Here is a 14,387-nt window from a genome sequence, read left to right as displayed (position 1 = left end):
GGGTTCAATCCTCAGTCTGTCTGTCTGTCTCTGTGTCTCTGCCTGCATGCCTGCACCCCCCTCTCCTGCACACACACACACACACGCACGCACACACTCACACACAAAGTTGAGAATAGAATGTTGATTACCAGAGGTAAGGGCGAGTATGGTGGGATGAGGAAAGGTGGTAATTATAATGTACTATATACTCCAGAGTATTATAAGGGAGAATTTTGACACAAAGAATTGATAATGTTTGAGAAAATACATACATTTACATTGATTTGAACATTACACAAAGTGTGTAGGTGTGTGTATGTATACACACACACATATATATATATATATATATAGTGCTCCATATACATGTACAAATGTATGTGTCATTTTAAAAATAAAATAATCTTAAGTTCTATAATAGACATAAGCCATGTATTTTAAAAGTAAGAGGAAATTATTAATTTGGGGTTGAAAAAATATTTTGCAAAAAGTTTCACAGGGCTTTAATTTGATGGCAGAGACGAGGGGAACACCGTTCTCCTTCCCAGACTTGTCTCTGGTGACGCTGCCTTGTTTGATAGTCAGAAGAGAGGTACCAGTTCAAATTGGCATCAGAAAGTTCTTGGAGAGTAGAGAATCAGATGTGTCAGAATTTGAAGAACTAGCTTATACAAAATAAGCATGAGACTCACCCTTTAACCCACTGGCCTATACCCATGCCAAACAGCAGATCCTTTTATAAACAAGCAGATGCAGAAGCGAGAGCAGCTGAAGCAGGTTTCCTCCACCGGACGCCCGGCAGGTCCACACTGGTCACTCTCGTCTGTCTAGTGAGGGAGCTGGCTTGTTGAGAATGGTGTCACTGTTAATCTAAGGCTTTCTTTATCATATTACCACATACTTTAGTCATTTTTTAAAAATAAGATGAAGAAGTAAGAAGAGAAGCAAAAAAAGATAAAAAGTAATTTAGTACTGACTGATGTAAGGCTTTAAGGAAGGAAATAAGCTGGATACCTCCAGCTTATTTAGTAAAATTATTTTTACTATAATCAGAGAATATAGAACTATTTAATAAATTTTTAAAGAAAACATTTTCAATAAATCAATGTACAAATTATAGTATTGTTAATGTTCATAACTCTGAAAATCAAATTTTTTTTAGCAGTCTGCCTTTTGAGGATTTATCAGCCTTTTCTTGGAACTTAAACCACAGACAAAGCCTGGGAAGGGAGTGCTTACTCTGTGCCACAGGCTAATCTCCTCATTCACATGTTATTTCCTTTAATTACATAGGAAAAAAATGCCCAACCCAAAGGCACAGACCTTGAGATGCCCACATACTTGACAGAACAAAATGTGAATTAAAAACATGTTTCACTGCTAGCCTCTTTTGGGGGGAATCATGAAGCCCCTATTTAAAGAAACAAACATGCCCCCTAGTGTTCAAACTGAAAAATGTTTGTTTTTGAAGGTAAAGAATACAAAAAGGCTTCATTCAAAAAATAGTTTTTCATGATTTTCAAGTAAAGAAAGCCATTGGTCTAATTTCCTGAATTAATTTAGGGGAAAAAATTCCTTGTGGCACTGATCTGTGTCAGTTGAGTTAATATGGTATTAAAATCTGGCATCCATCAGAAATTATAACCAAAGCAGACATCTTTTGAGCATGTTCCCTTCATATATTTCTATTATTGTAAAGAAGTCACATTACCCTAAACTTTTTAAGTAGTCACATTATCATTACATTTATTTCACTTTACTTTATCTCAAAGTAACAGAACTATGCCTGATTTCTCATTAAAAACTTAAAACATCATATAGAAGCTAAGAAATAGAAATGTAGTGAGATCTCAAATGGTCTTAAAATACATAAACAGGAATATACAAATATTGTTCAAAGAGTTAGTGAATATCTCTCATCAATTCAGTGGTATATGAACTAGGTATAAAGGAAAAAATCAGAGATTCATATCAAGGCATGCTGTTTCAAAGTATAGTTTACATAAAAAGGTAAAGTGTTGATATATTACTTACATATCTTATTTAAATATCAGGGTTTTTTTTTCTTGCTAAACCAAACCGTAATGCAGTCTACAGCTTATAAAAGCCATCTTATCCTCTAAGGAGAACTAGACTCAGAATGGTTTTGAAACAGAGCAACGTGATACCACGGCGTTCTGGCACAGCATCACAGTGTCATCACAAGGTACTGCAGCAGCAGTACAGTGGGAACCCTGAGAGCAGCCACAGTACAGTCCACCATGAATATTTAATGTTTCTAAATATGATTCTCCATCCAGCACCTACTCTTCCTTTCCTTCTGGAAAAATGTTAGCCACGCCTCTAGTACCTTGAGGAATAGTAATCAATAATAAAAAGTCATTTTTGCCTGCACATTACGCAAGCTTTTCTAGAAATTCTGTGACTTCCTTTAATTTCTTTTAGTTGAAGCAGTTTCAGTAAAGGCAGCTGAAAGATGAGCAATGTACAGTCTCAGGAGTACAAACAGCACATTGCTTATAGACACTCGGGCATAAATACATCCTGTTTTACTGTACCAAGTACAATTAGTATAGCATTCTACAGTTATTTGTATTACTCAGAAATTACACTTCATTAGATGCGTGTCAATTTTCCTGAGTGTTGTTTCTTGAAGCCAAAGCTTTCTTCCTTTCTAACTGCCTTTATTTTCTCTTTTATTACATTCCATTTCTTTTTCCATTCAGTTTCTTCTTTGGGCAAACCTACCTCTTTTAACTTCCCAATGAATTAGTAACAGATTATTATTTTTCTGTAAGATTTGCTCGAGACATTTGAAATATCACAGGATTAAAATGTTAGCAATTACAGCCTGGCACAGTGGTAAACACATGCAATCCCAATACTTGGGAGGCTGAGACAGGAGGATCACAGGTTCAAGGCCAGCATGCAGCAACTTAGACCCTGTTTCAAAATAAAAAATAAAATAGGGCGTATGGTGTAGCTCAGAGGTAAAATGTCCCTGTGTTTAATCTCTAACACCTCCACACAGACAAATGTTAACAATTACAAGTATTAAGGTATTATAGCAATCCATAAAAATACATGTTAGCAGTGAATATAAGAATGTAGAAAGCGGGAGTGGTGGCACATCCTTGTAATCTCAGTATTTGGGAGGCGGAGACAGGAGGATTGTGGTTCATGGCCAGCCTCAGCTACTTAATGAGGTCCTTTGCAAACAAGTGAAACCCTGCTTCAAAATAAAGAATAAAAATTGGGCTGAGGGTGTAGCTTGGAGGTAAAATGCCCCTGGGTTCAATCCCCACTACCGCAAAAACAATAACAAAAAAATGAATGTAGACTATTATATATTAGAATGCTCCCTAATGTTACATGATACATGAGTGGACTGGAGTAATAATTAGGGAAAAAGGTTCCAGGAACTTTTAAATTCCAAGACTCCTCTGGAGTTATCTGTGACCTATATATTTGAGACACTTTCTGAAATGCTTTAGTATCTTACTGTTTTAGATTATTGGCACAGTATGTTCAATAAAATCTTTATTTCAAACTAATGATGGATGGCCTAGCTGTGCTATTTAAATTTAAAATAATTAAAATTAAGTGCAGCTAACTTTTAAGTCCCTACATTGCACTAACTGCATTTCAAGAACTCAGTAGCTGGTAGTGGCCATTGTAACGGACAGCAATAGAGTAGGACATCTCCCTCATCACAGAAAGTTCTATTGGACAGCACTGACTGGATCACCAATTCTTATTATAAGTAACAGTAACACAGAAAACATAGATTAAGTTACTTTGTGTCCATTTTGCTATATCCTCCTGATTTTTCTTCTAATAAAATCTTGATATCTACTGATATTCTTGTTATTTATTCCTCCCCCTGAAATTAAAGTAAAAATATAATTCTGTCTAGTCAAAGGCTGTGGAGAATTGAAGCCTGCTGAAACAGTCTCTACTGTGAGGCTGTGCATGGGATGTCGTGATGAAATGGAGGAGCATCCCCATTCCAGCACAGGGTTGGGGCGAGCTTCGTTTCAGCAGCCCTTGTCAATTACTGTTTGGTGTTTTGGTTTGGTTTGCTTTGCCTCTCTGCTGCCACAATCAAAAGTCAAGGGAGAAGTGTTTGTCTCTTTTTATCACCTTATACTCATTATTTCCAAACCCAGAACTCAGTTCAACTATGTGACTTAGCTTTCTTGTACTGAAATGAAACTTTAGGCTATTAAATGATTAACAAGTAGATTTCTGTTGACATAGCCCACGTTTGAAGGATTGACAAATCCCCCTTGGCCTCATGACCCTTCCTCCAGTCCTCATTCTCCACCTTTACTCAGGAACTTGTTTTCTCTTTGACCCTTTATGACTGGGGTTCAGAGGTCTGCCGACTGAGCCTTGCTCACCCTGCGCTGCCCTGGAAGCCCTTTTTTCTCACTCTGATATATCCTTGCCTCAATATACACCGTGACTCTTTTCTGGTTTCTTCAGTCCATCTCAGCTTGTCCGGAATTCTTTCATTCTGTTCTCTTCCTGCCACCTTTCTAAAAAAGTCATGTTCCTCTCCCTGGAATCATCCCAGTTCCTGGTGAAGCCCCAGCAGCCTGGGACCAATCCATCAAACTTTCTCCACCTCTTTTCCTGAGGCAGAACCAGCAGTAACATATTGAAATAAATGGCTTTCTGTCTTGGTCCTTCCAGGTTTTCAGAAAAGCACTTAAATAATTTAAATAAATTTAAGTAAAAACATGTAACATATGTCACATCTACATTTTAATTTAGAAACTGTTTTCATCGAGAGGCCTCTATCATCTGGGGGTACATGCCTGTTCACACCACTCAGATGATCTAGAACTGTGCTCTCCAAAAGTGGCGGCCACTAGCTACATGTGTATGTTTAAATTTAAGTAAATTGAAGGGCACCTGCATTAAAGTTTAGTTTCTTGGCTGTACTGGCCACCCTTCATGTGGTCCGTGGACACATGTGGCTGGTGGCTTCTGTGTTGGACAGCACAGATCCCAGGACAGGCCTGCCACTGAAGGAAGCTGTGTGGACAATGCTGCTCTAGGACTTTTCTTTTGTCACATTCTATTCTCCAAGCACATGAAGGTAGATTGGAATAATTAGAAAAATAACTGTTCTTCCTTTATAATTCATTTTTGAGACCACTTTTCCCAAATTTCTCAAAGTCTCACCTTAAATGGCTTCTCAGCCTCATCAAATAACCAAGCAGGCATATAACTTCCATGTCTCTACTCTCACTAAAAAATGATTTGGGATTGAGATTGGAGTGCAAATTAAAGGTGAGAGATTAAGCAGGGCATGGTGGCTCATGCCTATATTATCAGTATTTGAGAGGCTAAGACAGGAGGATCATGAGTTTGAGGCCAGCCTCAGCAATTTAGCAAGGCCCTCAGCAATTTAGTGAGACCCTGTTTCAAACTAAAATAGGGCTGGGGCTATAGCTTAGTGGTGGAACACCCCTGGGCTCAATCCCTAGTACCACCATACACACACGCACACACATACACACACACACACACACACACACACACACACACACACATATATATACATACACACACACACATATATATATACACACACACATATATATACACATATATATACACACATACACATATATATACATACACACATATACACACATATGTATACATACACACATATATACACATATATACACACATATATATTATATATTATATGTTATATATTATATATTATATATAGTTTATATGCTAAGGTATAAAGCAGACTCTTAAAAGTATTTTAAATCTTTTAACCAGAACTTCCCAGGTCCAGCCAGCCAGGAGATGGTTTGGTTTCCTTCATTATTCACCTAGCATTCACTGAGTACTTTCTGTGCCTCCAGTAAGATGAATAGTTTTAGGATACTGTAATAAATCCATTTCATAAGTGAGGAAGCTGCATTTGAGAGAGGCTAAAGAGCTCTCTGGTCTATCGTGCTCATAGAGAGCGGAGAGCAGTCCTCATACTTGTTTTGTTATAATCTAACCTTGAACTAAAGTTACCCAAAGTAGTCCAGGTGCTGGCAAAACATAAATCTGGCTGAAAGGAGGAAGCTGAAGGACTAGATAATTATCAACCTCTTAGACCCAGGGGGAGAATTGGACTGGTTACTTTCAAGAGGAAACAGTAAAAATTTCTGAACTAAGTTAATCCTATATAAACGTACTCTTTATAGCTCCATTTTTATATTGTATGATGCTAAAAGCTTGAACATGAAAGATCATAAGAATGTTCTTCTTCTAAGAAGAACCTTAGAGGTCTGTAAAAAGAATTGCTATTAAAATATGGATTCTTCTTTCCTTCTAGTACTCCCCTAGCATGACAATGAGTGTGTGATCCATTACAAGTCTCCTCATGAAAACCACAGTGAGTCAGCCCTTCACAGAACTACTACAGAAGAAAATTATTCATCACAGTGTACAGTTAAACAAAGGAATCTCGGTCACACCAAGCCAACCTTTTTATTTCCTGCTCTCTCCCCCATTTTGTGAAGAAAGCAGGCCCGAACGTGATTCAAACAACTGTACGGAGTGGCACATTAGAACTGCCCTAAACTGAACTGCAAATAATTATCTGTGTATGTATATGTGTGGGAAAGAGAATGTATCGTATATGTGGATATTATACGGACATATACGCATACATGCATCGACCCACAGGACATTGTAAAATATTATCACATGACATCTTAAGTAGAAATAAGTAGGGACTTTTATTCCATCCTTTTTTTCACGTTTACATTTTAATTATTAAAAGTTGCTCCTGCCCTCTCCCTGAACTATTTTGTGCTGTGTATATCACTGCTTTATATAAGTTATTTTTTAAGGTGAACTCAGATGTTATGGTTTTGTAAATGTCTGCAATCATGGATAGGAATAAAATCGCTTATTTGAGAGCTTTCGTTAAATTGTGTCTGATGCAAGTTATCCTGTGAATCCCAAAGTGTACTGCCTCAAGAAATGTCTTCATCCTTCTGTCAAAGCAAACAGTTTCTCAGTTACCTTCAGTGAAAAGTATTTTTGTATTTTTTTTTATTTGAGAAAAACACTTCAAAACAACAAAAGCTTAACCGGGGCCTCACACCACATATTTCTGCAATAACTTCTTTAAATGGAGTTTTTTTGTTTGTCTGAGATGATACAGAAATCATTAATTAGTTCAAATTACCTAGACCATAGCAATAAAGTGACAGGGGTTTGTCATGTTTTTAGCAACATGTATTCTCGTTGCTATGATGAATTCCAGAAGTAACACCACCACCATTTGCTTGAATTTGTCATTTCTCACCAGGCATATTAGAGGTAAATCTTTAATGACATACCAGTGTGAAACGGTATCTGGATTTTATTTAGACTTCCTGTGAACATGCCCACGTAGGTCTGCCAGCAGGTACATCAGCTTGACTGAGACTTCCAGCACAAGAGAGAGTTGGTAGGTCAGCTGAGGGTTTCTGAAGTACTGCTTTTTCTGCCCAGGTATCTTGCTAGCAGCAGAACTGACTGCTACCCTTCCCTTCTGGTGTCCTTCTCACCCACAGCAGAGCACAAGGACAGAGGATTTGCATTCTGAAGCAAATCATGTATACTAAGTTTGATTCATCTGGCCGTTGATGTCAGAGGACAAAATCTACATGTGTAACTGACAGTTCAGAAAAAAGTGAGGAAATGTTAAATATGTTTCCCTTATAAAAGCCCTTGCTCTATGATACCTTCCAGGTATTTTGAGTTATGTTTAGTTTTATACACAAATGCCAAAATCATGATAGAAAAGTATAGCAACTTGAATTTTAGAGTCTAAAAGATAATTTATGGTGTTCCAGTGGTGACACAAACAGACACTAATAAACACAACTACATATCAAAACTCCAGATTAAAATTTTGAAAACCATTGTTTAATCTCCATAAGAGGAATCTTCTCTGCCCTGTAGGCTTGTGATCTCTAAGAGAACATTTGGAAGGACATTTGCTAGTTCTTGATCCCAAATTATTTATTTCTCTCAAATTCATAATGATGTGTTCCTTCTAAAAATACAGATTTTTGCCTGTGCATGACAGGAATCCTGGGCAGGACGGTTGCAAAGGGGGAAAAAAGCTGAATTAAATTTATGTTGCTTTTTTTTTTGTGTGTGTGTGTGGTACTGGGGATTGAACCCAGGGGCACTCTACCTCCAAGCTACACCCCCAGCCCTGTTTTTTATTCTTTATTTTGAAACAGGATCTCACTAAGTTGCGGAGTGCCTCAGTAGATAGCTGAGGCTGGCGGCAAACTTTTAATTCTCCTGTCTCAGCCTCCTAAGCACTAAGATTACAAGCCTGTGCCACCATGCCTGGCTTTTGTGTTGCAAATTTAAACTGTAATAAAGTGAATCGCAGTTACTGCTCAGTGTCAGGAGCCCAGCCCTGCATCAGGAAGCGCAGCCTCCTCGTGCTCTTAAGCTAGAGACCTGTCACGAACAGTTGAGGTTGAAAGGCCTTACTTCAAGCCAAGGTAATCGGAACATGACACTTGCATAGACACTAGAGTTACCAAGAACAATGACAGCTTTTACTTTTTATGACAGTTGTAGAAAAATCAACAGTCCTTTGATTAAGCTTAATCCTATAATGCTATAATTTTAAAGCATTTTGTTGATTCTTTTCTCCTTTCACTGATCTTAAATTTATTTTATTGCCTTCTGAGAAGGTATCATTTCTTATGGTCTTCAATCATGACCCTGGTTTTACTGGCCCTCATTTTTGGAGGTAATCCTGGAATATGAATGGCAGGATGGGCTCCATTATTTTTAACCCATTTGGTAAAAAGGTAAAATTTGTTTTTTGTTTGTTTTCAAGATGTAACAATCAATTTATCATAAGTATTTACTGCTTCTTCATCCTGGGAACCCAGATTAAAAATCGCTATTTCAGACTATAAAATTACCTGAAATAGTTGAAATATTATTTTTGAGGAAAAAATTATATTCAAGAAAACCAGAGTATAAAAATGATTACTTTTTATATCCAAATAATTTTATGTACTGAATGGAGGACTATATCTGTATATTAATTTTTGTGTAGGTTTCGAATCATTTGAACCTTTATTTTTTTTCTTGTGATAAGAACCTTTACTCTTTTTCATCTCCATCAATGCTCCTGTGTTGCTCTTCATATATGCTACCTGTTCCTGGGTTTATTTTTATACATTTCATTTTACAGTAATAATATCAGATATTTTTGCCTGCATTGAACATGAACTACTCATATAAAATGTAAAAAAAAGTAGTAGGTAAAAGCATTAATTCTTGTTCCTCTGCTTTGTATTCTTCCTGACTCACTGCAGTTGAACATATGTGTCATTCTTTCTAACTTACATGTTATTCTTAGCCAGCTCTCTTTCTTAAAGCAATGTTGCCCATGGGAACAAAGACCATGATGAGGTGTCGTTGATTTGATAATGCTACACACCTAATGGGTGAATCGCTGTTCCTTTGTGTTTCAGTTTGGGCTCCATTGCTGATGAATAGAAATTTTACAGCTAAGAATCTGAGGTTAAGATTTTTCTATTACTAAAAGATTTAACAAATCAATTATATTCCCCCAGTTAGGGAAAGTGCCCCAAACACCCCTTTCCCTCCAGGAATAAAATAGAGAAAATTTGGTCTATTTCTATTTTTATGATCCTTTAAGACATCTGGACTCCACTGCATCTCTCAGGATCATTCAGTTAACACGCTTTGGTAGCTTAAGAAAAGCAAGTAAAATTCCATTTGGGGCATGAGGAGGCTCCACATCCTACCCACACCTTTTCTTCACCATGTCGCTCTGGGAACCTGCAGTAAAGCGCTCACAACTGTTTCTTGGTCAGGGAAGGGGAAGAGCCCCATGGCCTTTAACACTCTAAAGTCTGATCAGCTTCCTCCAGGGTGTTTCTCCATGCCTCCTCAAGCCTCTGCATCCTCCAGTGGAAATAAGATGCAGACTGAACATTTTAACTTTCTCACCCCTTATGATTTTCATCTCCATACAGGATATAGTACTAATAGTTTCCCCAGGGGAAATAATTATAATTTTCATTTCTTGATTATCACTTAATTACAAGCAGTGCCACAAATCATAGCTGCCTGACTTTAGAATTACAGTGCTTTGACACTGGTTTTCCCTTTTTTATGTTTTATGTATTATAATTCTCTTTCTTTTGAAAACAACAGTGGATACAAGTAACCTGGTTTTTTGGGTATGACAGGACAAAGTTCAATGTGTGTGGGGGGGGGGGAAGTTGCCACATATTTTCCAAAATTATTAATCTTTTATTTAAATGTTTTCCTCCTAGTAGAATGAGTTTCTTGTTTGCAGTCATAGTCTGTGTTTGCCTAAGACATCATACCCAATCTTCAGCATTTATAAGGGTCTCCTTTGGTCTGTAAACCTTGAGAGATACTAAAAATCAAAAGAGTTGTTAACCACTATTAATAATACTTCCATTTTGCATACAAAACGTGTGTGTGCCTGTGTGCATGTGATGGAGATGATAACATGAAGTTTGTTCACAAAACATCCACTATCATTCATGTTATTTTATAGCACGACTGGTAAATATTACATGTAATTCTTTCTTTTGGCTACTTTTCATTTCATTAGTAAAATAGCTGATAAAAGTGATTTGGATGTAGAGAGTAAAACCACGAATCAGCACATGGAATTCCCAAGGCCCAGACTTGACACCCCCATGTGAGTGTGTCCACATTAGTCCTTCTTATGAGGCCACTCACTCTGTCCAAAGATAAGGACATAAATGACCATTAATCCTCCGCCACTTTATTGATCTTATCAGGACTCATGCAGCAGGTAGAGTTTTTTGATGTACACATTTGTTTATAAGAAATTGAATTGACATTATTATTTTATTTCACCAAAAGCATTAACTTTATCCATGAACTCTAATTCAGATAGGAAGGGATGACCTTCAGGTGAAAAACACACCTGAGACCTCTTTAATTACTTTTCCAAGCTATTTCTAAAGAGAAACCCTCAGCTGAATAAGTCTCCTAAGGAGAATTTCTTCTAAGCTTCCCGTTAACTTAGTATAATTGGTTTTCCTGAATAGAAGAATAATTTCTGTAAGAAGATTAAATGTGAATGGTTTTGCTTCCACATTTTTAAAGCTGAAAAATGGTACTATGTATAGATATTATACACTTTAAAGTGGGTCTAGGTATTTTCATGTATACAATTATAGTTTGTCTTTTCCTTCCCTGTTTGCAAATTTACTCATCAGAATAAATGATATATATTCATTTCAATTATCTCAGTCATTGAAATGTTATGATCTGCTCCTAAAATGTTTAGCATTTTTATGAGGAGATATGCTATTAACATGACGGGGGTGGGGGGGATGACATGAGGATTTATTCCCAGTAACATTAATACTCTACCCCACTTTCTGTTTGGTACCAGTGGCCTCAGCACATTGCCTGAGAATGAACTTTAGATTCCTCACAGCTTTCTCCAAGCATGATACAATATGTTATTAATTTTTTATCATAGTTTGGTAAAATTTCTCAGTTAAGTGTAATCAGCCATTTGGTTTTTTTTAGAAAACTGTTCAAATGATCTGTCCAGTGTACATAATTTTACAGGAACCCTAAATTTTACAATACCTTAGAAATGTTCTTAATACAAACTACTGATCTAGGTATGTGTATGGCTTTCTATCAGATATTTCAAAATGCTTTACTTTCCTTGCATAAGACAAAACTTACAAAATATATGTTTACAAACCACATGCTGTTGTTTCAAACGTGAAAAACATGAAGTCTTTATAAGTAGAAACCTTTACTCATGATAGCCATCAGCTTCTTGAACTGTTTATTGTGATTTTAAGAATTTAAGATGTTTTCTTACTATACATGTTAATTATTACCTATAATGTCTTCCTGGAAAGATAGAATTATTTGTAAGGTTTTTATAAATGCACAATTTATGTATAAATATAACTGAATCTGGGGTGACCCAATAATCTACTATCCTTAATTCATTAGTTGCCACCAGCTATCTGACACATTTTGTAAATTACCGTCTGTGTGTGTATGCGTGTGTGTGTGCACGTGCACATGATCACACTTACTCTCAAATGGGTTTATTACTTAATGTTTTTGTAAAAGTACTTGAGCTATTCATGTAATGGGAAAGTTGCCATAAAAATGTACATAAATGTCCCTTAATTTGGCACGTGTCTTCACATTTAATTTATAAAAATACAGCTTTTCATTTACAGTTTCTACCCTTTCATTTCTAGCCTCTATTCCAGTACTTATTGTAAAGGTAAATTGTTTACATGAAGCCAGCATAAATGTTCTCTGAATAACAAGTCAAAATATAACTAATGTGGACATCTGTGTGTATAGTTGAATTAGAAATTATGCCTTATATACAATCTAGGAGTCTATATTATCAAAGGAGTTATATACATTTAAGAAAAGCTGATGATGAGTGACGGGTTCTATATGGTAGATAACTCAACTCTGAATGCCAACAAATAACTCTTATCACCAGTGTGGTGGTGTGTGCTTGAAATCCCAGTACTTGGGAGGCTAAGTCAGGAGGATCACAGGTTCACGGCCAGCCTCAGCAACTTAGGCCCTCCACAACTTAGACCTTGTTTCCAAATAAAAAGTAAAATTAGGCTGGAGGTGCAGCCCAGAGGTAGAATGCCCCTGGGTTCAATCCGTGGTACCACCAAATATATATACACACCTACATACATCTATATATGTAGGAAGATTTTCAAATGGATTAAGAATACGTCCTTAGATATTTTTTCAATAAATTTAAAACAATGGTAACATATTTTTCTTATCATGGTTTTAACCCAAATGGAATCCTCTAGTTCCGTGATACAGCAGGTTTGGGCAATGTGTCTGAATACTGGTGGGCTGGAGGGTCAGTAGCACGGCACTGTGGCTTTTCTTTCAAAGAGACCAAAGTCATATAACCAAGAATGTTTCTGGAAGTTATCTAAACTATTTCTAGTTGTGCAAAAGTAATTATTAGGGATTGAAGCATTGGGTAGGTTCAGGGCAGGAGTTTCACAAATAAATAAAAGCCAGAAGAATCGGTTTCCTTTTCCTCACTTCTTTGTAGTAAGATAACAAACAGTGAAACAACCAAAAAAGGGACAGAGGGATGGAGAGTTGGAGTAATCAAGTGTCCTTGCAGCTCAGTGTATCCTTCAAAGTGAAGAAACTCTTTACATCAAAAGAGGGATAAATGCCAGGCGTGGTGGCGCACGCTTGTAATCCCTGCGCTTGGGAGGCGGAGACAGTAGGATCGTGCAGGTTTGAAGCCAGCCGAGCTGGCTTAATAAGAGACCCTGTTTCCAAATAAAAAAATATAAATATAGGTCTGGGAGTGTAGTCCAGCGGTAGAAGGGTTTCCAAAAACCTCAGTACCACCAAAAAAAAAAAAAAGGGGGATAAAATTTAAAGAAATTTCAGAAGTTTTATTCCCTACATACACAGTTAAGAAAACATGGCTTTATCACATACATGATTAAAAAAAAAAAAACATGATTTCACTTTTCAGGAAATCCTACAGCCAAAAGACTTGTACATTTAAATGTTTAGTTGTCTCCTTCAGTTTGCCAAGCTTTATTTGAAGTAACGACTGGGCTCTGCTCTGCTCTGCTCGAGCTGCTCTTCTCAGTGAACAACTTCAAATGCTCCTCATGGAATTGTCTTTGCATCTTAAAGTCCCCAGTTTTTGCTGGGAATAGGACTGGAATTCTTGATAGCTACACATCATACATTAAAAAATGCTTTTAAATGTGCTTTCAGTAAAATATCAGTATCATATAAGCTAGTGTCAGTTACTTAAAGTACTGTTACTTATGCAAGTATTGTTTTGGAGAATGAAATGGCTTATGAACTGAAAACCCATATATATCCTTTATATTGTCTTTTTGTTTATAGCGCTCACTGTTTTGTTATCAAGTTGGCCATTATCACTTTCGACTGAAGGGAGATCACGTGTACTTAATGGACTTAAAATTGCCTTAATAGAACATATAACAACCATTGGAACTGACATTAATTTTGAAAACTCAGCATGCTATTACAACAGGCAGCTACTAGCCGAATGTTCACATATTTACTTAATATTTATTTGAGATATCTACTTAGACACATTTTTGATTCAATGAAAACCCCTCAGAGATGAACTTAAACCTATTGAAGAAATAATCCAATGAATACTTTAAAAATTAAGCCATATGTAAAAATGTTAAATGAAAACAGAAGCACAAGCAACCCAAGATACCTGTCTCACCATGGAAGCCTTCAAGGCCTAAATTCAAATTTTAAAATACTCAATATAATGG

The 14,387-nt window shown here is 36.6% G+C and overlaps 1 protein-coding gene across 21 annotated transcripts in view; it reads left to right on the top strand.

The window, feature by feature from the left end:
- The window catches only part of SSBP2 (single stranded DNA binding protein 2), a gene marked incomplete at both ends in the record, with an annotated part of 297,446 nt that extends 291,076 nt beyond the window's left edge, over window positions 1–6,370 (top strand). For all 21 annotated transcript variants that reach the window (XM_080717342.1, XM_080717335.1, XM_080717337.1 and 18 more), the window contains one exon: window positions 6,341–6,370. In XM_080717342.1, coding sequence (XP_080573468.1) covers window positions 6,341–6,370 — 30 coding nt within the window. The remainder of the gene's footprint in view (window positions 1–6,340) is intronic.
- Window positions 6,371–14,387: the final 8,017 nt, after the last annotated feature.

This window comes from Muscardinus avellanarius (genome assembly GCF_963383645.1).
Source record: "Muscardinus avellanarius genome assembly, chromosome: 1".
NCBI lineage: Eukaryota > Metazoa > Chordata > Mammalia > Rodentia > Gliridae > Muscardinus > Muscardinus avellanarius.
The sequence above is the reverse complement of the archived record's forward strand: the minus strand, read 5'-3'. Positions and strand labels throughout refer to the sequence as shown.